The following is a 24,362-nucleotide window of genomic DNA, read 5'->3' on the forward strand; positions in this document are numbered from 1 at the left end:
CTGAAATTTATATAATCCCTTTAGTCACAATATAACTATACTTAAATCTGAAGAGTTTGTTCAAAGCTGACAATTTGTTATCACTATTCTTAAAGGTAAGATGACTTGGGAAAAAAAAAAATCTAAGGTGAAGGCAAAGACACACAGAAGTGAACAGCCCAGGAACAAATCCTGCCTTTTTTTAAAGGCAAAGTAAGTTCAAAGCACCAGAAACATTTTAGAAAATTCATAAACTTAATTGATCTATGTCTCAATTATTAAGAGACAGCATCAAAACTGTGAACGTGGAAGGGAAATATATAAATTTTTTTTTCAGAAGTAGTGTTATTCATGTAAGAGAAGAGCATTACTCATTTAATAATAATGATGATGGTGGTATATTACCTGTGCAGAGTACCCATTGAAGAAGGAGTACCAGAAATGAACCAAAGTAAATGCAAAGTTTTTATAAAAGAAGTATCGCAGGAACTTGCACATCCTTATGTAAGACCACCGGCCATGCACCAACAGCAGTCTCTGCAGGTATCTGAACTGTGCAAAGGAATAGTCGCTGGACATGACAGCTTGCATGCCTTCTTGTCCACTTATTCCAACACCGATGTGGGCAGCTATGGGGTGAGGAAGCAGATACTGTGAATCATAAGCTTATTTTAAAGCAAAACATTGAGATGATAAAAATATTTCTATGGCAATACAAAAACAAACAAAAAAAACCCCTGACATTTATGAAACAATAAATGTGAAAGCTATTGCTCACAATCCTCTACCCCCAGGTTCTGAACTCAGTCACAGGTACAGGTTGCTACACAGAGCACATGGTTGGGCCTCCATAAATATTTGTGTAAGGATCTCAATAGGTGATGAATTCCATTTGGATTATCTGCCCAGCTCATAAGCCATCCTTCCTGACCATGGGGTGAGCCCTAAGCACCCATTTATATACCATGTCTCCCTGCCTCCCTGGCCACAGCTGAGTCAGCCATGGGCAGATATGTAATCTGTGGTAGTTACTATGAATTGGCTCTCATTCTTCATTCTAAAATTTTACTCTAATTAGAGAGGTGGGAAAGCAAATAAAACCCCTACATTGCTCAGACTCCCTTGCAGCTAGGTCCTCCTTGTGAATTAGGTTCCACTTGTTTGGCCCCACTTGTGACTTGGAAGCAGAAGTAGATGGGAGCCCAGCATCCCTTCCCTGTTTGGCATTTCTGCAGCAGACTCTATGTATCCATTCTCTAGCTTCCTGGATGCTGATAAACAGCTGCAAGGGCTTCTTGACTGGACAGCTCTTCAGAGGAGCCTCAACTCTAAAAACTCCTCTGGCAAGTGACCCAGACTTGGAGACACCACCTGGAACCAACCTCCCTCAGTCCATCCAGAATCTCTATGAGCACCTAGTTCCCTGTATTAATCACTTCCTACTCAGAGTGCCTGTAGGGATTCGTTTCCCTCAGTCTCTCTTGGTGTTTTGGAATTAGGACTTGTGTGTGTTTGTCTGGAATGTTAGCATGTAAATTCTTGAGTTGTGGGATGGATATACTTCTTTCTGAGGCGCTGAGAAATAACGTAATCTAGAGAAAGGATGAGAGAGAGAGACACTGGGCTCTTGGTACTGCTTCTTGGTTCTAGCATTATCCAGAGACCTGGCTTCTCGAGCAGCACATATTTACAGTTTTTAAATTAGGCTTCTTTTTCTCGTATGCTAACTTTAATTGTTCTCCAAGACTTGCAATCAAAAGTGTTTTAAGTTAGATACTATTAAACTTTCAAAGGCTTATTCATGGCCCACTGAGAGCTTAGGACAGACAGTTGTTTTAAGGGGAGGAAGGTTTCCAGAATGGATAAAAATAATAGTCCCAGTTTTATCCATCTTTCCAATAGTCATTAAATTATATGTTCCACTTAGAGAATTATGAGTTTGATCTAGGTCTTAAAAGTCATGGAAGACAAATAGTGAGATCATTTTGAGAACATGTGTTGGAGAACACAGTCTACTGTGCTCAGACCCTGAGAAGTGTCTGCCAGTTCAGCAGAGTTTCCAACGAAAAGCTCCAAAACCCCTGCCCCAGTTGCAGAATACAAGGTCTGACAAATTCAAGACGTTAACACAGTGACTTGTCCAAAACCTACATTTTTAAATAACACTCAGCAATTCTAAAAAAAAACCTGCATCTCGATCAATATTTATGACCTCTTTCTAAACACATAAATAGTTCTTAATGACCAGTCATGGTTGCCAGACTGCTCTTTCCTACCAAACCATGGCCTTTTTTCCTGAACAAGTAACAGGGAAATGTTGCGATTCCTTCAGAGCCAAGGACGAGGAGCCTCTGTGCTTGGCCATGACATCCAGGTCAGCCTCTGTGGTGCAGACCAAGGACAGTATGTGAAGTGAACATTGCCACAGTTCACAGGGTGACTCAAGGCAACTAAACAGATGGACTTTATAAGGCCACACTGTTTGTGTTTTCTTAAAAACTAAATACAGACACTTAGATTTTCCTGAAGTTTCAGATGTGGTTTTAAATGCCTTCTGATTAGATTGCTTCATAATTCCCTAACAAACTGATAGTTTCTTCCTCCCTCTTTAATGCCTGTTGATCATTCTCAGGGTTTAGGCCAAGTAAAACACCACCTGCCAGCCATCTTCAGGCAGAAAAGAGGGAGAGGGCAGCCTCTGAGGGTCCTTGGGTCCTTGCTAGGGGCAAACTGGTAGACTGCAATTCCCTCCACTTCTGCTGGACTACACCACTAACCATGAAACATATTAGGAAATGGTCAAGATTTTTTTAGACACTTAAATTCCACTGTACTTCTTTATAAATAATTTATTTCTGTACATTGTTCCTGATGCAGGTAAAAGAGATAACAGTTTTCACAAAGTTCAAAGAGGTACTTAACAATACCTAAATTAAACTACGACTTTGAAGGAGACCTGAGTTTCTCTGATTTTCATCCCAAAAGGATGCCTCCTACATTATATATAAAAGCATCTACCATATAACATGGCTTAATAAAATGCTTAAAACAACTTAAGAAAAAACAGTCTCTAGGAGATTCATCTATGCCGACTCTCTGTGATCCCTTTTGCTATCAACTAGTGAACACAGAGGAACAAAAACGTTTTCAAGTCTCTCACATAATCAGATGTGTAAGTCTGTAAGGTAATCCCCTTTCCCCAGTACCTAGAAGTCTTCGTTATAGCTGAAGAAAAATCATGTTTGAGTTACTTGCTTTTTTGGCAGAGGTATTTATGTTAAGGTACACAATGGAAAATAAACTAGAACTGGCTACAGAGGAAGGAAACATCTGATTCATAACAAGAAATGCCATTCGCATGGCAGGATGAGCATGTGCAAAACAGTGCAGAGAAATCAAACCGGTAGAGGCCACAGACATACACATGGTAAGGAAGCAAGAAGACGTACATCACAGAGCCGACTCCTGTAGAGGAAGATAAAGCTGGAATATTCTTAGTATATATCAAGGAGGAGGAAGAGGAAGAGACTCTAAGGAAAGAAAGAGACGCGTGAGTTACAAAATAGGCTGAATTCAAAGTCAAGTTATATACATAATTCATTTAAGCTACCCAGCACTACAGGACATGTGTATACATGCCATGGATTGTTCTTAAGAATAATATCACAAAGCTAGAGGTGACATCAGAGACAATTTTCTTGTTCTCAAATGAGAAATCTGACGCCTGAACATGAGCCCAGGGTGACACAGCATGTTGGTATTAGGATGAAGGCAAGTATTCAGATCTCATTAGTTCAGGCATTTTCATTACAAGTTCTACAGGGAAACAAAAGGACCAGGATTTAGACATACTGATATGGATTTTGTTCTGAATGCTTTAATACCAGCAAAACTGTATTTTTACAAGATAGGACTCAGTCCTTTCATCTGTGGATACCTAGGGTCCTCCAACAAGCAAAAAGACCTTGGGAGGTCAGGAGAATGTTGTGGCCACATTGGAACTTTGCTTCAATGCCAGGTGTGTTACTGTGAGCTCACACAAGGTCACCCAATGGTGAAGTTCAATAATTGACCAACAGCAAGAAGAAAGCCCCAGAAAACAATGCTTAGGTGTGGGAGAGTAATATTCCCCAAACAAATAACAGAATTCATTAATTTATGCCAAGCTCAGCAGAGATTTTTGCAAAACTTACTATATAGTAGGGTTTTCAATAAACCCTAAAGAAATACAGGAGGAGAAGCGGCAAGAGAAAAAACCAAACCCTAACGTATGCAATAGAAGGAAACAAGGATAAGGTCACCCACGTGAAATTCATCTCCTACTGGGCTAACTAAAAGGTTTGTGTGGGTTTTTCCATTAGGCGTTATGGAAAACTCTGATCAAGCTTTTTGGCCCGTTTGGCCAACCCGAAACTTGGCACCGTGTATAGCATAGTCATGCCTGCTGCACTCCTACTAGATGGACTGTAAGCTTCCTGAGGGCAGGGTCACAGGTGTCGTCACCACAGGTAAGTGCCTTTGTCAAAGGTCTGCTTTATGACAGCCCAAGCAATGAAAGAGACTACCCCCCGAAATGGTCCTGCCATTTCCTTTCTGGCAGCTCGGGTGGCCCCGGCCTGTGAGCGAGACTCACTTTTGATCATGTTGACGTCGTTGGCGCCGTCCCCGATGGCCAGCGTGATGGCCTTCTTGTACCGCTTCACCAGGTCCACCACCATGGCCTTCTGCTTGGGGGTGACGCGGCAGCAGATGACTGCGCTGCACTCGCAGGCCAGGTCCACGAAGTTCTGCTGCTGCTGCTCCTTCTTCACCTCCAGCTTCCTCATGCTCTGTGTCCGCAGGCGTCTCTCTTCTTCCGTCCTGGGGAACTTCAGCTTCAGAATCTTACTTCTCTTGGACTTTTTCTCGAGAAGAATTTCATTCTGTGAAATTAAGGAGGGGAAAGGATGACAGTCTATTTGGGGTTTTATATCAAGAGTACCATTCCCAAGATTTTAATCATCTGAGGGATAATTCTGGGGCTATGTCATTAATGATATTGTTCTGATTATGAAATATTTACTACAAAATTATAGAAAAATTTTAAACGTACAATGAAGAAAATTAAAATTTTCTGTTAGTTGACAAACTAGTAGTAACCACTGCTACCAGTTTATATCATATATTATTATGTATAATATTATGATCATATAATATGTAGCATATACACATCATAATACTATATACATCATTGTATGTGTCACTTATTTTATGCATCATATAATATTAACTCTCAGGCTTAGGAAATTGCCCTTTCATTTATAGGCTAACAGATTTTAACATTGGTAATTAATATGAAACCATCTAAAATTAGTTCAGAATGACCTGCTTTAGTTTGAGCCAAAGGGAGAGACGCTAATGATACATACCAACCAAGAACCAGTGATTATTAAGGCACGGTTTCCACCAGATGGAAAAAAAGGTTCATACACTTGGGGTACGAATTTTGCATAGACTCCCCCTCTATTCCTCTGGTTTTCCATCCTTGTATGAAGAAGAGCACTGGGGAAAATTTAAGTGTGTATAAGACCATGAACATGCCCTTGATTGTGAGATAATTTTAATATACAATCTTTTTAAAATAACAATTAAAAAACACATTAGCATAACAGTTATCATCTTTAACTATATGAGTATACAGTTCAGTAGCATTATGTATATTCACATTGCTAATCTCCAGAACTTTTTCATCTTTAAAAATGAAACTCCATACTCATTAAATACCAACTCCCTGTTTCCCCTTCCCCCAGCTCCTGGTAACCACCACTTCTCTTTCTATGAATATGACCACCCCAGATAACTCACATAATGGAATCATACAGTATATGCTTTTTTGTAATTGGCTTATTGCAGTTAATAGTGGCTCATTTCACTCTTCTTAAGGTCCATTCATGTTGTAGTATATGTCAACACTGTCTTCCTTTTCAAAGCTGAATAATACCCTGCATTGCAGGCAGATCCTTTACTGTCTGAGCCACTAGGGAAGCCCCAATATTCCACCATATGGATATATCACATTTTGTTTCCATTCATCCGTCAGTGAACCCTTGAGTTGCTTCCACCTCTTGGCTCTTGTGATTAATGCCACTATGAACATGGGTGTGCAAATAGCTGTTCAAATCCCTGCTTTTCATTCATTGGGATATATATATATATAGAAATGGAACTGCTGGATCATGATAATTCTATTTTAAAATGTTTTGAAGAGTCATCATACTGTTTTCCATAGTGACTGCACCATTTTAAATTCACCAGCAGTGCGCAAAGGTTTCAATTTTCCATATACTTGTACAAACACTATTTTCTGTGTTTTTAAAATAGTAGCCATCCTAAATCAGTGTTAGGTGAAACTGGTTTTAATTTGCATTTCTTTAGTGATTAGTGATGTTGAGCATTATTTCATATGCTTATTGGCCATTTATACATCTCTTTGGAGAAATACCTATTCAAGTCTTTTGCCCATTTTTTAAATCAAGTGACATATAATGTTACTAAGTCTTGATTCCTCTACCACAGAGGCACCATGTTCTGGGTACTTTATTATTTGACAAAGGTGGCTAAAAGAAGATACAGTTGAAAATGTGTTCACAAGCAACAGAAGGCAATCTTGATCAGAATTATAATATACTGGGGTGAACCCTAGTGTGCTATGAACAGTGACCACTGTTGGACAGAAAAGAATAACTTATTTCCACATAAAGTTATGTCTGCTTTTGAGTTATTCTCCGAGCTTTATATCAACAAATTATTGAGAAGACCACATACAGCTCACTCATGAGATATGAAAATGAGTCATGGAATTTTGGAGTAAAAGGGTCTGTAAATACCCAATCTCTTCATGTTAACAAACAAGGAAATTAAGTCCGAGACAGATAATATGATTTGCCTGCAACAAGCTGATGGGGAAAATGCAACGAGGACTCAGGTCTCCTAACGGTCAGCCAGGATTTTCCGTCTTACACACATAGAAGAAGGGGTTTCTCACCTTCAAGAATGGGTTTCTCAACCTGGCACTGCTGATGGTGTAGACTAGTTGATTCTTTGCTATATGTGGCTGTTACAGGTACTATAGGATGTTTCACAGCACACCTGGCCCCTACCCCACTAGAAGCCAGGAGCACCCCACCTTCCCCACTGCGACAACCAAAGATGTCTACAGACATCGCCAGATGTTCCCCAGAAGGCAGAGTCCCCACCTCCCCAACCTGGCTTGAGAACCACTGCACTAGAAGATGAGGTAGCTATTATTCTTTTTCCACATTAACTTCTCATTTTCAAGTTGAAAATAAGGAGTGATTGAGACATATCCCTAAAGGCTTGGAGAGGAAAAATATGAAATCTAATTCATAATTAGTGATGTCTCAAGCCCACTTCCTTTTTCAGCAGGCAAGCGCTGAGGGCTTGCAAGGAATACAGAAAAACAGCCCCTGAAAGGGCAAATAAGGGCGCAAGTTTCACTATGACAGAAGGTTGAAGTGTGGTGACTTGGAGCTGCCTGTTGTCTCCTGTTTCACGGAAACTGTCGCAAGTGCCACATTCTAGCTCCATCTCTGTATCTGTGTGTACTGTCCAGTCTTGGTTTTATAAAAATGAGATGTTACATATTCTCACCGCAGGCCCTTCACTCACCTGATATCTTCCCCGTAGCAGATAGTGGTATCTTCAGTAAGAAGTTCACAGGCAAAGCCTATATTTTCAGCAGTTTCTACAACAGAAAAAAATGAAGTCAAATGTCATTCCTACTGATGAATTTAATAATGGGCTTCATCTAGTAACGATTTTTTCAATTAGTGAAACAACCAGATTCAATCAAATATACTTTTTGATTTTTTTTGTAGCAATGTCTAGACATCACTAAAGGAAAAAAATCCTTTTCTCTGTAATAAGTCTAATAAGTCAAAGTCTGGTCGAGATGTTTTTAATAATGAAATATGCTATAATATCAAATGTGAAAGCTGGTTATTTAGTAAAATCAATGTTCATTGAAATACTGAACACATCTAGTTCATGTGGTTTAATCTGGGTCGGGAAGATCCCCTGGAGAAAGGAATGGCAACCCACTCCAGTATTCTCGCCTGGAGAACTGCATGGAGAGAGGAGTCTGGTGGGCTCTCGTCCATGGGGTCGCGAAGAGTCGGACAGGACTGAGTGACTCACACACACACAAGATGGGAAGGGTAACCATTTCCACAAACCCTCACGTGTGGCTCCTACTGGACATTTTCTCCCCTTTTCCACCACCACCACCACTTGTTTGAGGTGGGGACTAATTCCTTAGCTTATCAGAGTGTGTAATCCATCAACAATGTCAGGGTAAGACAAATATCTAGTTTCCCATGGAAGGCTTCTGGAGTAAAAAATCAATAGAAATGATAACACAACAATCAATTCCTTGTTGAGCTCTGAGTTTAAAAATTAGAATCTTCCTGTGGGGATAAAATTACAATTTTCAAGCAATAGAGGTAAGAAAACCAAAGCTGCTGTTCAGCATGTTATGCTCTTCTGCTCTATGCCCAACAGATTTAAAGTGCTGGGGAGGAGAGAAGGGAGCAGAGGGCTGGCCCTTTGAGGACAGGAGCCCATGGCGGGCAGAGAACACAGCCAGCAAGACATGAGCAGGAGCTCAGTTACAAGGAATAAACTCTGCCACCAAGGGAGTTTCGGGAAGGAGGCGGTCAGGGTAGGCTGGAGTAACACAGAAGGATTTCTCAGGGAAGCATCTCTGCCCCAGAGGAACAGACAGTGCTTGTGCAGGATGGGAAGTCCGAGAAGGTCACCTTGAGCAGGGGAGACAGGAGCTATGGATATTTGTGAATTAACAGATATGCTTCCCTGCAAACTGACTTACCCTTTTTGTCTCCAGTGAGCACCCAGATCTTAATATCAGCTTTTGAAAGTTTTGAGATAGTTTCTGGGACTCCATCTTGTAGCTTGTCTTCAATAGCTGTTGCTCCTAATAGCTGGAATGTACATTCAAAGAAAGAAATTAGCAAATAAGCCAAACATGTTCTGTATTTGCAGCCTGCCAACTTGTAAAAAGCAGAAGGGCTAAATACACCCCAGCTGCTGTACTACAGGCGCCAGTGGCCAGCATTAACTGGGAAGGCTGCCGTGTTCCACATTCACCAAAACCAAGCAGCCCAAGTCTTTTTCCTTACAGTAATTCACCAAAACAAAAATGTAAGTACAAATCAAGGACATTAAAAATATATAATTTTGTTGTGTGTATACTACTTTACACGGATACAAACCAATTTCTTTTGCTAAAGGTCAACGCTCACTATCTGTTGAACATTTCCTTTTCATCAAAACTCTACAAGCAATAAGTATTAAACTTGGGAAAGTCTCTACAAATGGTGTGTTTTTCTTATTTCAAGATTTTGCACAATATAAATCATCTGAGTAATTCTCATTATGTAATAAGTATATGCTGGCTTATTAGTGTATAAAATGAATTTTAATAAGTGATATAAAAATAATAGAATCAGAATCTCATAGTGTTTTCCGTCTTTTGGTTTCTCATAATGGCAACTGCTATTTTGCTTGCTGAAAAAAAATTCAAATGACTGAGTTCCACTGTACCAGTTTCAAATACTACAGTTTGAATTGTATTTCAAGAGTGAGATCAAAAATGTAATAAAACTTACTAAGATTTCCAATTCTGTTCAGAATATCAAGGGAAGAGTTACAAAGGTTAAAACTCACAATTAAATCTTTTTCAATCTCCTCATATACTTTATCCAGAGCTTCGTCCCGGTTGGTTGAGGCTATGCTGGCAGCCATAAACTTTTTATTCCATTCTTCAAATTCTTTTTCTTCAATTTCCTTATAGCAAAGGCACAGTGTTCTAAGAGTCTCACTTGCAAAGATCTGTTTAATTTAAAAGACAATCCAACCACCCAAAGAACAGTTATTTTTATGTAAGTTTGAAACCTCATTTAGCAGTGATACAATAAGATAATTTAAAAAGAGACTGTGAAATGATTCTGTACACACACATTCCATAGAGGAAAGTAAACAAATATTAATACTTTGTTTTCCTAAGTATTCTCAAAATCATAGAACTGTTTATTTGTAGTTCCCTAATTAAAGGGAAAAGTATAACTTTCTTCTAAATTGAGTCATGAGAATGAACAAAACCCTTAACAACTAAGAAAATAAGAGTCCAAGGATGGTGCCTTGTGATATAAAGGTTTTATAAACCAGACCTGACAACTTTACAATTTGTTTCCACAAACGGTTACAAGTTCAAAGACTATGAACTCTCAACCAAGCGTTATTCCCTCAAACCAATTCTGAAAGACAGGAGCCGTGGTTAAAGCTGAGACAAAACATTTTCATGAAAAAGGGTCTGTAAATTTTAATCATGGTGAACCAAATTTAAGCCATTTTAAAATAGCTTAAATGTGAACCAGTAAAAATGTTTCATTACTTCACAATCACATCTTGTCTAGTCAAAATAGCAGAACTGGTTCACCCATGTGAGGGTTTGCTTTCAAAGACTCTTTGGCAAGTTCTGCATGTATTCAATTAGACCGCCCTCATTCAAATTCTCGTGAGGAATTATCCACTGTAACTGCTTCAGCAACACACATATAACCTTAAAATGTGACCCCACTTAGTAAACAACATATTCATGGGGCTTTTTCTGAAGGGCCTTTGGCCCCATACGCAGACCCTCCAAGTGGAGGGGAACAAGGCCCCTTCACTGAGCGCTGACTAAGCGCTGGGGACTGTGCACCTTGCTTTCCCTCGCACCAACCCCCCATGTATGAACTGTCCCCCTGCGGGGATAGTTCATGCAGGCAATTAAGGACTCATCCTCCTGGCTTCACTGCCATCATTATATAAACACAAAACAATATGGGGGTGGGTGTACAATTCTCAGATTTCCAGAAGCATTCTGAAAAACTGCAGTATCACCGGACCAAGCACATGTGTGCGTGCTTAGGTGCTCACCTGTGTCTGACTCTCTGAGATCACATCATCCCCTAAAATAGCAAGTTTGAAGTAATGAAGACCAAACTGATTCTCTAACAAAGACATCGATTATCCAGCGCACTGCTTTCTCATGCCCTATCCTATAGGAATGTTTTCTTGACTTCACTGTTTGTAGGACACTGGAATTCTGGGAGGCCACACAGATACTGAGTCTAGGGCACAGGATGGTTATGTAACTCGCTTAAGGTCCCCGGAAGAAAGACCAGCCTTTGTCCTGGGTCAGTCCTGCAGGTCCTGCCAACCTAGATGCACTGAGCTCGTTTCCTAGGAAGTCAGCCTCTGTGGCAGAATCAGAACCAGCCTGCCATATTCCTACTTGGGTGCTCTTTCCACTCAGCTACACCAAGACGACAGAAGGGTCAACAGGTAGCACAAAGCTTTCACTCCAGCTTCAGAGATAGTACTAAAAAGTAAGTTTGGAATCCATGGCATAAAGAGTGGAAGTGAGACTTACATCCAGGGCATCCTGCGTTTCTTGTTTCGTAGGATTCGTTCGATGTAACCGTTCATAAATCACAGTGTCAGCACCCTTACAGTAAAGCCTGATATTGCCTTCTGGGGTTCTTACTAGCAGTGAGAGAAGGAAAAGCCAATAATCAAGTTAATGTTTGATTTCTTAAGGAAAACTATACAGTTAATCTTCTGAAGGGTTACAGTGCTGATCATTCATAATTAGTTTAAAATAAGCAGTGGACCTAGAAAAATGTTGCTCTCAACAATTGGTAAGCCTACATAGAACGCAATAGTGAAATAAATATGAAAAGATTCCTTTAGCCAGCTCAGTTTTCCAGATGCCTGCTTATTCTTTCAGCAAATATTTATTGGCTCCCTACTACGTGTTGGTTTTTTCGATATAGACTTCTCTGTCCGTGCCAGCCAGTAGAAACCCTTATCTATAAATCCACAACAGTCACTGCCTTTAATTCTCAGACCATTAACATGACTCCTTATGACCATTTTCTTGGCTTTTTTGATCTCTGAAGTACTTTAATTGCATCACGTGTCTCACCACTAACTAGATTTTAAGTTCTCTAAGGTAGACGCCAGGCATGATCATCAGCCCAGATCAGTGTTAGGACCACAGGAAGCACTCAGTAAAAATGAGACTAATCATTTAACTCAGTAATAGTATCAGTAAGATGAGACTAAACCAGGAAGCAGTTAACCTATATATTGGTTAAAAAGTCCATCTCTACTCCTGCCCTGCAAATAGAACAGACTTGTGGATGTGGCGGAGGAGGGGAGAAGAGGGTGGGCTGAACTGGAAGCAGCACTGATATACACGCCTCCACGTGTACAATGAACAGCTCGCGGGAACCTGCTGCACGGCACAGCGGGCTCAGCTCTGCGCTGACCTCGACGGCGGGGACAGCAGGATGGGAGGAAGGCCAAGAGGGAGGGGATATGTGTATACTTATAGCTGAGTCACGTTGTTGTACAGCAGAAACTAACACAACATTGTGAACTGCTTATACTCCAATTAAAAAATAAAATGTAAAAAGTCAGTCTCATGGTGGAAAATCTTATAGATGTCACTTAACCAAGTGATCCAAGCTGATGTGACCTGCAATCATGTACCTTCTGATATGCCGTGCTGGGAAGGACACGGCACCAATCTAGGCACCCTTCCTGCCAACAGGACATCATCTGCATCTAGTCATGAGGGAACATCAGACGGGCCCAAACTGAGGGACTTTCCGCAAGGTAACAGCCCTGTGCTTTTCAAAAATGTCAATGTGCAAAAGATCAAAAACAGGTTGTGGAACTCTCACAGGATAAAGGAGACCAGATCCCTGAATGCAATGTGGCATCTTGGGTGGAGTCCTGAATCGGAAAGAAAATCCCTGGTAAAATTTGAAAACACTCTGTAGGTTAGATAATAACACTGTAATGTTGAGTTTTCTGATTCTGATCACCATACTGGACATAACAATAAGTGAAGTTTCTTGATCTTAAGAAATACCTACTTAAGTATTTGGGGGAAAGGGACATTAGACCTCAATGCCCTTAATCGACTCTCAAATGGTTCAGAAAACAAGAACCTCTAAATGACAATGACAAAGAACTTGTGACCAATGCTAACAACTGGACATGGAAGAAAGTACAGGATTCTTTAAAGCGTTCTTGCAAGTTTTCTGTAAGTTTGCAATGATTTCAAACTATGAACTTAAAACATTTCAATATTAGGAAGTGATCACGGTTTCTTCTTGGGTTCCTGTTACGTTGTGCCTGAGCTGGAGGGAGAATTTTCATTTGTAAGCACAGCCTCGCTGTTCTCAGAGCTCCTCTCCTGCTTCTCTTTTCCCTTCCCTGACGTCCTGCAAGGCCCCAGCAGAAATGCGTGGAGCAACTCACGATAGAAAAGCTCATGCTGTGGGTCTACCAGCCACAGAGCTGCCACCCAGATTTCACAGCTGACAGCCCACATCGTTGAAGACATGACGCAAGACTCAGATCTACTGCAGTTTGTCCCTTTGAGTGATGGACATCGTGTAGAATGAAGCAAGGAAACACTAGTTTCAACAAGTCTGCAGAAGTCCTCCAGGAGCCAAGGGGTTCATTCATTGCCTGTTTTAATCCTGGTGTTGCTAAATGTGCAAGAGGTAGCATCTCAGTGAATGATTGACAGACATACTCTGAGGGAGACCTACCAATTACAGACATCCGCTTCCGGTCACTGTTGAAGTCTAAAAGGGCGAGAACATGGTAGGTCCTCTCCGTGCCCAGCTCACTGATGGTGATCGTGTTCTGGGTCCTGGCGAGGAAGACAAAGCCGAAGTTCCTGGCGGCGCTTACCAGAGCGCCCTCGTCAGGGGAGGCTGCCTGGTAGTTGAGTTGACCTAACAGAAGAGGCAAGAGAGAAGACCAGAAAAGCTGAGCTGGCCAGCGAGTGTTCACCAGTGTGGTTCACACGCGGGGTGAGGATGTCCAGTTATCCCTTGATACCTACGGGGGATTGGTTCCTGGAGTGCCCACAGATAACAAATTCCATCGATGCTCTGGTCCCTTCTAGAAAGCGGCAGACTACAGTAGATACAGTTGGCACTCTACATCATGGATACAGAGGGCCAACTCTGTTGCAAAGCCCAAAACATTCCCAAGAATACACATCACTGATTCTTCAGGAGTGTGCCAACGTTCACAGTTTTTAAACTTTTATTTCTAATTATAAACTAATATAAACTAGAAGTGAAAAAATAAATCTGGCCAAGAATAGGGGGAAAAAAAAACCTCATAACCCTACCATCCAGAGGAAGAACAACACTATTGATAGCTTTTTATTTCTTTCTGTCCTTCTGGAAATGCCTGTTTCTCTAATACTTTCTAGCATGCTAAATATACATTTACATCCTGATTATTTTAACATTGTATTTTGAGCATGTCATCACAGCTTTAACAATTCTTTCTATGCATTATTTTAAAGAAATGTAATCTGTAAATGTAACGTGTGACCGTTTTCCTATTACAGGCACCAAGTGCCTTTCCATAATATTTTTACTCCCCAAAATAACACTGTAATAAGTATTCTATATGTGTATAAAGGTTTTCCTATTTTCTAAGGATAGCTTCCTAGTAATGAAAATACTGAGGTAAACAACACTGATAATTTTTAAGCCTGCTGTCACATGTATTACTCACTTGTTTTCTAAAAGGGTTGTACCAGGTTATCCTTCTAGAACCTTCTTCACCTTAGCTATATTCTCATAATTTAAAAAATCTCAAAATGTATCAATCTGTTCAATATCTTGATTTTGAAAGTTAAATAATGGGAAACCACATTTACTTCACAACTTGCAAACTTGCTTCACAACAGAAGCAAACCTCTCAATGCTGAGGGAAGCCAGACACCACAAGTACATAACCACGTAATTCCATTCACGCGGACCCCCAAGCAGACAAAGCTGACCCACACTATTCAAAGCCAGGACAGCAGTCCCCTCTGGAGGGGCAATGACAGAAAGGGGACAGGAAAGGGCGTCTAGGGGACGTATGATGTTGTGTTTGTAAAAATCCAGGCATTCATGACAAGGGAGTATTCGGCTGGTGAAAATTCACCAAGCTATATGCTTCTCTTTGTACGTCAGTTTAAAAAAACATTTTTTTTAAAAAGCTCTGCCTATCCAAGAGTTGGTGTTTTTCGACTCTTCATTCTTCCACCTCCAAGTAGAATGAAAAGTATGTCTATTGTCAGACGAATTTTCACAGGAAAGGCATTTTGTCTCCACCACGGGCAGCTCTTGACATCGTCTCTCCACAGGGGAGGGCGGATGCTCCAGGGTGAAGGGCTGTGTGCTTAGTCGCTCAGTCGTGTCTGACTCTTGGCGACCCCGTGGACTGTAGCCCGCCAGGCTCCTCTGTCCACGGGGATTCTCCAGGCATTCTCCACTGGAGTGGGCTGCATTCCCTTCTCCAGAGGATCTTCCCAACCCGGGGATGGAACCCAGGTCTCCTTCATTGCAGGCAGATTCTTTTCCGCCTGAGCCACCAGGGAAGCAGGCTACAGGTAGAGCTAAATGCCCCATCCCCACACTCTCCTCCCTTGACAGACATACTCAGATGGCTCGCTCTAAGCCAATACTCATCACTCCCAAATAGGAATTAAAGATGGGGCTGCTATCTGTTTGTTCACCCAGAAAGACACACACCAGAAGTTACAAATGTACTTGCTAAATCCAGTCGTTCTACAAACACGCACACATGCCAGAGGGTAAAATATTTAACCAGAGCTAAACAAGCAGCAGTGAGAACACGGTCCCCTCCCTTCGGCAGGTTTCACTGGTGGGGACATATTACATCATACTGAAGGCAAACGTATTCCAGCAGAAAAAAAGGAACAAAATGATAAAAGGTGGTAAAGTCCCCATGAGTAAAGACAATCCTATCTGGAGCAAACACTGATATTTTTATCATTAAAAGAAAACCCTTCCATTTTGTTCTAGTAATGGAATCACAGAATTGCCAACTAACAGAGATGGGAGGAACTTCAGAGATCTGGTCCAAATTCCAACTTGATGTTTGCAGGAGGAAATCCGGACTAAAAATTAACCCCTGAAACCTTTCCTGTAAGAAAACTCTTTATTTACCACACACTGAGACACAACCAAAGAGACTTTCTTTTCTTGTACAAGCTAATTTGTGGATCACGGAACTGATTCCAATAAAAAAGATGCTCAAACAACAAACCCCACCTCTTATTATCCTGATTCCATAGCTTTCTCTGGCTGATAATTCTAGTCACCAGTCTTAAAACAAGTTACCTCTCAGACTGAATATCCCCCTCATTTGTAACTTGCTCGTCCTTCCTAAAAACTCCCACTAATCCAGGTCCTAAGTTTCCTTACTGATCTGATGTGTCCTGGCTCAAAACTTCTAAAACTCAGCTCTCTAATCACAATCTCATGGTGCATCCATACTTCAGGTCTTCAAGTGAAGACATTATCTCCAAGCCTTTCAAACTCTGGAGATGGCAACCCACTCCAGTGTTCTTGCCTGAAAAATCTCATGGACGGAGGAGCCTGGCAGGCTACAGTCCGTGGGGTCGCAAAGACTCAGACACTACTAAGAGACATCATTTTCTTTCTTTCTTCTTTCTTTTCAAACTCTGTTCTCAGCCTCTGCAAGGGCAGGAGTCTATGATGGCCCCCACCCTGCCCCTGTGTACACACACTTTCTCCCAGTTATTCAAGCAAACTCTAATCACGGCACTGCTGGGAAGGGATTTTACAGATATAATTAAGGTCCAAACCTGTTGACCATAAGATAAGGAGATTATCTGAGTGTTCCTAAACTAATTGGGTTAGTCTCAAGTTCAGTCAGTTCAGTTCAGTTCAGTCACTCAGTCGTGTCTGACTCTTTGTGACCCCATGGACTGCAGCACACCAGGCTTCCCTGTCCATCACCAACTCCCGGAGCTTGCTCAAATTCATGTCCATTGAGTTGGTGATGCCATCCAACCATCTCATCCTCTATCATCCCCTTTTCCTCCCACCTTCAATCTTTCCCAGCATCAGGGTCTGTTCAAATGAGTCAGCTCTTTGTATCAGGTGGCCAAAGTATTGAAGTTTCAGCTTCAACATTAGTCCTTCCAATGAATATTCAGGATTGATTTCCTTTAGGATGGACTGGTTGGATCTTCTTGCAGTCCAAGGGACTCTCAGAGTCTTCTCCAACACCACAGTTCAAAAGCATCAATTCTTCAGCGTTCAGCTTTCTTTTTAGTCCAACTCTCACATCCATACATGGGAGAAGGCAATGGCACCCCACTCCAGTACTCTTGCCTGGAAAATCCCATGGACGGAGGAGCCTGGTAGGCTACAGTCCATGGGGTCGCTGAGAGTCGGACACGACTGAGCGACTTCACTTTCACTTTTCCCTTTCATGCACTGGAGAAGGAAATGGCAACCCACTCCAGTATTCTTGCCTGGAGAATCCCAGGGATGGCAGAGCTTGGTGGGCTGCCATCTATGGGGTCGCACAGAGTCGGACACGACTGAAGCGACTTAGCAGCAGCAGCACATCCATACATGATTACTGGAAAAACCATAGTTTGACCAGAGGGACATTTGTTGGCAAAGTAATGTCTCTGCTTTTTAATATGCTGTCTAGATTAGTCATAGCTTTTCTTCCAAGGAGCAAGTGTCTTTTAATTTCAAAGTGAAGTGAAAGTCACTCAGTCATGTCCGACTCTTTGCGGCCCCGTGGGCCACCGTCCATGGACACCCCAATCTCCAGGCCAGAATATTGAAGTGGGTAGCCTTTCCCTTCTCCAGGGCATCTTCCCAACCCAGGGATCAAACCCAGGTCTCCAGCATTGCAGGCAGATTCTTTACCAGCTGAGCCACCAGGGAAGCCCTGGTCCTCAAAAAGGGACTGGCTTCTTCCCAAGGAGAGAGCGATTGAAGCATCAAAGGGGTTGATGGCAGGGAGATTCTTGGTTGCTGGTTTTGACGAGAGGAGGAACCATGAGGCAAGGAAAGACAGAGAGGCCCATGGGAGCAGAGAGCAGCCCCAGCTGACAGCCAGCAAGGAAATGGAGACCTCAGTCCTGCAACCTCAGAGAACTGGATTCTGCTCTCAGCTTGGAAAAGGATGCTGATCTCCAGACGACAGAGTAGCCTGACCTGGATTTTAGAGAGGGCCTTGGCAGAGAACCCCATCAGGCCCTGCACAGACATCTCATCTAAAGAACTGTGAGTGAAGGAATGGATGATTTAAGCCACTGCACTGTGGGGATCTAGTGTAGAGCCACAGAAAACCAACCCAGCTTCTCCACACTCAGCCTCCACGTGCCCTCCTACACATACTCAACACGGGGGCCACACCAACTGTCTGCTGAGCGTGTCTGAAAGAATTCTGTTCCCTCGTTGTTCATATTATGCATAATGACCGAAGAGCCAGTCCCCACTCTTGTAAAAGCGGGAAAGTGAGACTGGATGAGCACCAGCAGGGCAGCTCAGCTACACTGAGCTCTAACCTGCCGTCCAAGCTCAAGGAGGTACTGGGTGCTTTCTGGGTCTGCATTTCCTCAGCTATAACGTTTGGAGGAGTTATCCCCAAGGTCTCTTCCAGTGACCCTTTCAAGGTGCTTTTATTGGTCAAAGCCAAAATCAGCTTCTCCTTTACTTCCTGTGCTTAGAAATCCAACTCGCTTCCACTTTCAGCGTCCAGAGCAGTTGCCTGTGATGTGCTGCGTGGGGGAAGATGCCTCAGGGTGTACAATTCTGCCTCGGCAGACAGTGGGACAAAGAGCTGCACAATATCAGGCTGGAAAGGACTTTGAACTCCAGCCCTCCTCCCGCGACATGCAGGAAGCCACTGCCCAAACAGAAAACGCTGGTCTGCATTGTGTGTTATGGCAAGAACCGAGACAGGGGTGGCCCATCTCCAGCACAGAGCCCAGGACTCTTCCCATGAAATCCCAGCGGAGAAAGAAGGAAATGGAGACCGTAGATGTATACACATTTGCTTAAGTTGGCAGGTTAGCTTTCAAAATAATACCACCACACACTCCAAAAAAAAAAAAGTAGAATAAATTTACTAATGAGCCAAAAACTAAGAGAACCCAGTTGCTTAAAAATATCATACTTGGTTCTTATCATATGAGTAAAATGTGCTTAGCTAGTCAAACAGATTTTGACCTCTGCTTCAGTTATTTGTGACCCGATCTTACCCTTTTCTATCTCCCTGCTTTGGCCTGTTAATAGCCCCTTCCATGTATCTACCCAATCTGAATTCTGCTGTTATCTCAGCTTTGTTGCACAATTAGATTCATCCTTGGAGAATGAGTGTCTTTGAAACTTGCTGCAAGATATACACATATCTTCTACACATTTAGTTTTTTATGTCTATTTCTCCTCTGAAGATTTCATCCTCTACATATGAAACCTCAGAATCAGAAAACAAGAAAGGACATTCGTTCATATGCTGGGTTGATTAAAGTGGAGAATAAGTAAGTGATAGTCACTCAGTTGGATTTGACTCTTTGTGACCCCATAGACTGTAGCCTACCAGGCTCCTCTGTCTGTGGAATTCTCCAGGGAAGAATACTGGAGTGGGTTGCCATTCTCTTCACCAGGAGATCTTCCTGACTTAAGGGTCAAATCCTGATCTCCTGCACTGCAGGCAGCTTTTTTACCATCTGAGCCACCAGGGAAGCCCAAAAGTGGACAATGCACATAACAGAGGGGCACTTTTGGCTCTTCCCAGAATGCACATATGTATTTATGTAATGTATCATTGTGTGACTAGGTGATAAGATACCTAGCTTTCATTGATACTGGACCATCTTGCTGTAACAAAGCTGGCACAAGCTGCATTTAAGAATTCTGCAGATATGGAAACAACATAAATGTCCACTGACAGATGAATGGATAAAGAAGATGTGGTATGTGTATACACACACACTGGAATACACACACAAAAAAATGAAATAATGCCATTTGCAGAAACATGGATGAACCCAGAGGTTATCATACTAAATGAAGTAAGTCCGAAAGAGAAAGACAAATATCATATGGTATCACTTACATGTAGAATCTAAAATACAACACGAACTTATCTAGGAAGCAGGAACAGACTCACAGAGAAAACAGACTTGTGGTTGCCAAGGGAGAGGAAGTGTCGGGGAGGAATGGATTCGGAGTTTGGGGTCAGCAGGTACAAACTATTCTATAGGATGGATAAACAACAAGGTCTGATTGCACAGCACCGGAAACTATATTCAATACCAAACCATAATGGAAAACACTATGAAACATAAAAATGTATATACAAGTGTAACTGAATCACTTTGCTATTCAGCAGAAACTAATACAACAGTATAAATCAACTATACTTTTCTTTAAAAGTTAACAACAACAAAAAAAAGAGTTCTGCTTTTCAGAATTCACTTAATTTTCAGAAGTCACTTAATTTGGAGGTATCTGGGTTCTGTGAAGGACTTGATGACAGTTGGACTGCTCTCCATTCGGTTGTTTTCTCCAGGTGCAGGGAGAAAGGATTTGGTGACCTGGCCTAATTGTTTTGTCTGCTGGCCTTCTGGGTACACAGACCAATGACATTTGCTAGGAAGAAGAAACCTTACATCTGAAAAGCCTTTTGCAGGGTATCTATGGCAAAGACCTACCTATAAGAAATAGAACCCAGGATCTAGAAGGCAAGTCTCCCTAGAGAATGCCACGTAAGCCATGTACTTCTCTGGGTATAAGATGAAGATGTGTCAGTAATTGAAACCTAACTGAAACACCTCTAGTTCACACAGCTCTTCATATGCATTTGAATCCCAAGCACGAGTTAGCTGTCAACTAAAAAGAAACAAACAAAAATGGGTCTCCAGTGTCCAAGATGTGACGGCCATACCCACCATCGAGCCTGTCCACCATGACCGTGTGGCACACTGCCAGCAGGAAGAAGAACTGCTGCACCTGCGGATCCTTCCCCGACTGGATTTGCTCAATGAGATAATGGTCGTAAAACGCAAGCTTCCCATCGGCGAGCGCATTCCAGCTGAAATCCACTGGCTGGAAGAGAAGGAAAACTGGTCATTTAAAACAGACAACTCGGGCTTCACAAATGATGGGAACTTTTCTCGGAAGCCGTGTCTTCCTGCAAACATCACCTTAGGATTTTAATATGTTCTCAAGTGTCAAGAGGCTCATATCTGTTTTAACATAGCCTGGTGTGAGTCGAATTGTGTCCCCCCCAAAAAAGATATGTTGCAGTCCTAACCCCTGCTACCTGGGAATAGGACCTTCTTTGGAAATAAGGTCTTGGTAGATGCAATCAAGAGGAAGTTTATACTGAGCACAAGGAACTATACTCAATACTCCGTAATAACCTAAATGGGAAAAGATTTTGAAAAAGAATAGATACATGTATATATAGATAGATAGATAACTGAATGACTGCTGTACACCTGAAACTAACACATTATTAACCAACTATACCCCAAAGTAAAAAACAAAAAACAAAAAAAGAGATGAGGTTAAATGGATTAGAGAAACCCTAATCCAGTGACTAGGGGCTGGTCCAGTGGCTCAGTGGTAAAGAGACCACCTGCAATACAGGAAATGCAAGAAATGTGAGTTTGATCTCTGCGTCAGGAAGATCTCCTGGAGGAGGGTATGGCAACCCACTCCAGTCTTCTTGCCTGGAGAATCCCATGGACAGAGGAGCCTGGTGGGCTACAGTCCCTAGGGTTGCAAAGAGTCAGACACGACTGAGGGACTGAGCACACACACAGCACACACGCACACAGTCCAGTGAGTGGCATCTGATAAAAGGCAGGAAACCTGGACACAAACACACAGGGAGAAGGAAGGCCATGTGATGACTGAGGCAGACTTCTGAGGAATGTGTCTGCCAGCCCAGCAGTGCCCCGGACTGCAGGCAACCACCAGAGCCCAGAAAGAGGCAATGACGGATTCTGCCCCAGAGATCCCAGAGGGACAGTAGGCCTGCCGACTCCTCCATTCAAACTTCAGGCCTCCGGAGCTGTGTGGGAATACATTCCTATTGCTGTAAGACACCTATTCTATGGGAGCTTGTTACAGCCCAGAAAAGTCACACACACCCCAAACTCACCTCTATTTTTCTATGACTGTTCTGAGAAGCATCTCGATGGTCTCCTGGGAACAAACAGGACAAAACAAATTGAATCAACAGGTCTCACAGCCTGTCTGGGCAGCCCTTGAGTTAAGAATGGTTCTTACATTTTTCAAGAGTTGTCAACAAACAAACAAAGCATAACAAAGGAGAATATTTGATACAGACCATATGTGGCCTGAAAAGGCTAAAATATTTCCTATCTGGCCCTTAACAAACAAAGTTTGCTGGCCGCTGGTCTAGAGGTTCACTTACGGACACCCGTGTCCCCTTACACTGTGATCTCCTCTGGGACCAGGATCATGTCCTGTGAGGGGCTTTACCCCCGTCCCCCCCCAAGCTCAGAAGAAACCACCAGCTACAGCAGAGCCCCTTCAAGCCCTCAGGATCCCGCCTTCCTCACTGACATTCTGTGAGCCTGCAGCTCACAGCAAAACGTTTCCTTCAAGAGGAAAGTTTACGATGTTCTCATAGCTTTTAAAACAATTATATGGTTTTTAAATGTTAGGGGCCTCCACTTTGAATGCAGCACTAGCCTTGTTATTTTTATAAGTATATAGCACATTTCAGAATATTAGAATGGAAATCAATTTTTAAAATATAATTGTGATGAAAAACAAAGTTTACCATCTCAACTATTTCGTTGTTTGTTTTCTGGCCGTGCCTCGAGGCTAGTGGGATCTTAGTTCCCTGATAAGGGATCGAATCCAGGCCCCCAGCAGTGGAAGTACAGAGTCCTAATCACTGGACCACCAGGGAATTTCATCTCAACTATTTTTAAATGAACAGTTCAGTGTCAGAAAGTACAATCACACAGCTATGCAGCCTTCATCACCATCCATCTTGGTGGCTCCTTCATCTGTGAAAACTGAAATGCTGTTTTCATTAAACACTGATTCCTCATTCCCTTCTTCGCTTAAACCCTGACAATCACCATTCTACTCTCTAGCTCTCCTTGACTTCTCCAAGTACCTCAAAGAAATGGAATCATACAATATGTTTCCTTTTGTGTCTGGCTTATTTCACATAGCATAATATCCTCAGAGTTCATCCATGTTGTAATGTGTCACAATCTCCTTCCTTTTCAAGACTGTATAATATTCCATTGTGTGTATACATTACATTTTCCTTATCCATTCATCCACTGATGGACACTTTAAGTTACTACTACACCTTCCCTATGATGAGTAATGCTACTATGGACATGGATGTACAAATACCTGTTTGAGACCCTGCTTTTGGTTCTTTTGGGTGTGTAACCAGGAGCGAACTTGCTGGATCACATGGCAAGCTGACTTTTTGAGGAATATATACCTAATTCTGACTCCTGACCTCCCCCATTTGTGGTCTCAATGTACCAGTGATGCTGCTTGAGAAACATCACCAGAATAACCACCGGAGCTTTGCACTGGGAGGGGACCACTCCAGGGAGGCAGCCTCTGGTCGCACATGTCCAGAGACAGAGTAATAGCTTCTGCTCACCGTAAATTTGCCCGTTGATGCAGCACTTCTTAAAGGTCATGACATTCTGCGTGAGGGTCCCCGTCTTGTCCGAGAAGATGTAATGGATCTGCCCGAGCTGCTCATTCAGCGTGGTGGTTCTCGCCTTTGCGGGCGTGTCCTTCTCAGGATAGTACATCTGCAGGTCCCAGTTGATGAAGTAACTCTGGCCAAGACGAATCACCTCCACACTAGCAAGATAAAAGATTACTTTCGACCGAGCTCTCAGATATGAGTGGCAGGCAGTGGATTTTGTCCTCCCTTTGCTATAGTTGCAAGCTACTTATCTACAGGGAGAGCAGCCCTGCAGTGACCCCTGTGCCCAGTCTCTGGGTTCTCCTGGCCAAACACACCTTTCTCCAGCTTCAAGGTCAAAGTGTCCTCTCGAGGTGATTTCCTACAAACTGCTGAGTACATCCAGCCATGGAAGCCTCTGTTCAGAACACACAGCCCATGGCGGGTGACATGGTAACTAACACTGCAGGGGTACCCCCTATGGGACAGTTTCTCCTCTTTTTGCGCAGTCCCCGTCGCACCCAGGGATGATGGAAAGGTGTGTTCAACTCTGCCCTCAATTGGAGGCAAAAGGAGTGAGAGCCCACTAGGTTATGTGCCCCTGTGTGCACTCGAGGAGCACAGAGGACTTTTGGCCAACAACCCATAAGGTGCAATTTCACACTGTTAACAAGTAAATTCTTTTTTAACATTTTTTAATTGAAGTACAGTTAATTTAGTGTTGT

The 24,362-nt window shown here is 42.5% G+C and overlaps 1 protein-coding gene and 1 long non-coding RNA gene across 8 annotated transcripts in view; one reads left to right on the top strand and one right to left on the bottom strand.

Moving 5' to 3' along the window:
• LOC145534743 (uncharacterized) overlaps window positions 1-24,362 on the top strand; it is a 46,087-nt gene that overhangs the window by 18,378 nt on the left and 3,347 nt on the right. Inside the window, exon 3 of the long non-coding RNA XR_014074938.1 lies at window positions 9,040-9,198. This is a non-coding gene — a long non-coding RNA (uncharacterized LOC145534743). The remainder of the gene's footprint in view (window positions 1-9,039; window positions 9,199-24,362) is intronic.
• The window catches only part of ATP8B1 (ATPase phospholipid transporting 8B1), a 107,360-nt gene that overhangs the window by 7,548 nt on the left and 75,450 nt on the right, over window positions 1-24,362 (bottom strand). For 6 of the 7 annotated variants that reach the window (XM_081562927.1, XM_081562932.1, XM_081562928.1 and 3 more), the window contains 11 exons: window positions 23,605-23,813; window positions 22,102-22,145; window positions 20,882-21,038; window positions 13,671-13,859; window positions 11,474-11,586; window positions 9,724-9,888; window positions 8,867-8,978; window positions 7,648-7,723; window positions 5,388-5,520; window positions 4,613-4,901; window positions 385-608 (listed from right to left, as the gene is read on the bottom strand). In XM_081562927.1, coding sequence (XP_081419053.1) covers window positions 385-608; window positions 4,613-4,901; window positions 5,388-5,520; window positions 7,648-7,723; window positions 8,867-8,978; window positions 9,724-9,888; window positions 11,474-11,586; window positions 13,671-13,859; window positions 20,882-21,038; window positions 22,102-22,145; window positions 23,605-23,813 — 1,711 coding nt within the window. Of the gene's footprint in view, window positions 1-384; window positions 609-4,612; window positions 4,902-5,387; window positions 5,521-7,647; window positions 7,724-8,866; window positions 8,979-9,723; window positions 9,889-11,473; window positions 11,587-13,670; window positions 13,860-17,849; window positions 17,853-20,881; window positions 21,039-22,101; window positions 22,146-23,604; window positions 23,814-24,362 lie in introns of all 7 variants that reach the window. The other variant, XM_081562931.1, reaches the window with a different exon arrangement.

Source organism: Giraffa tippelskirchi, chromosome 14, assembly GCF_054371585.1.
Source record: "Giraffa tippelskirchi isolate mGirTip1 chromosome 14, T2T-mGirTip1v1.2.pri, whole genome shotgun sequence".
Taxonomy (NCBI): Eukaryota; Metazoa; Chordata; class Mammalia; order Artiodactyla; family Giraffidae; genus Giraffa; species Giraffa tippelskirchi.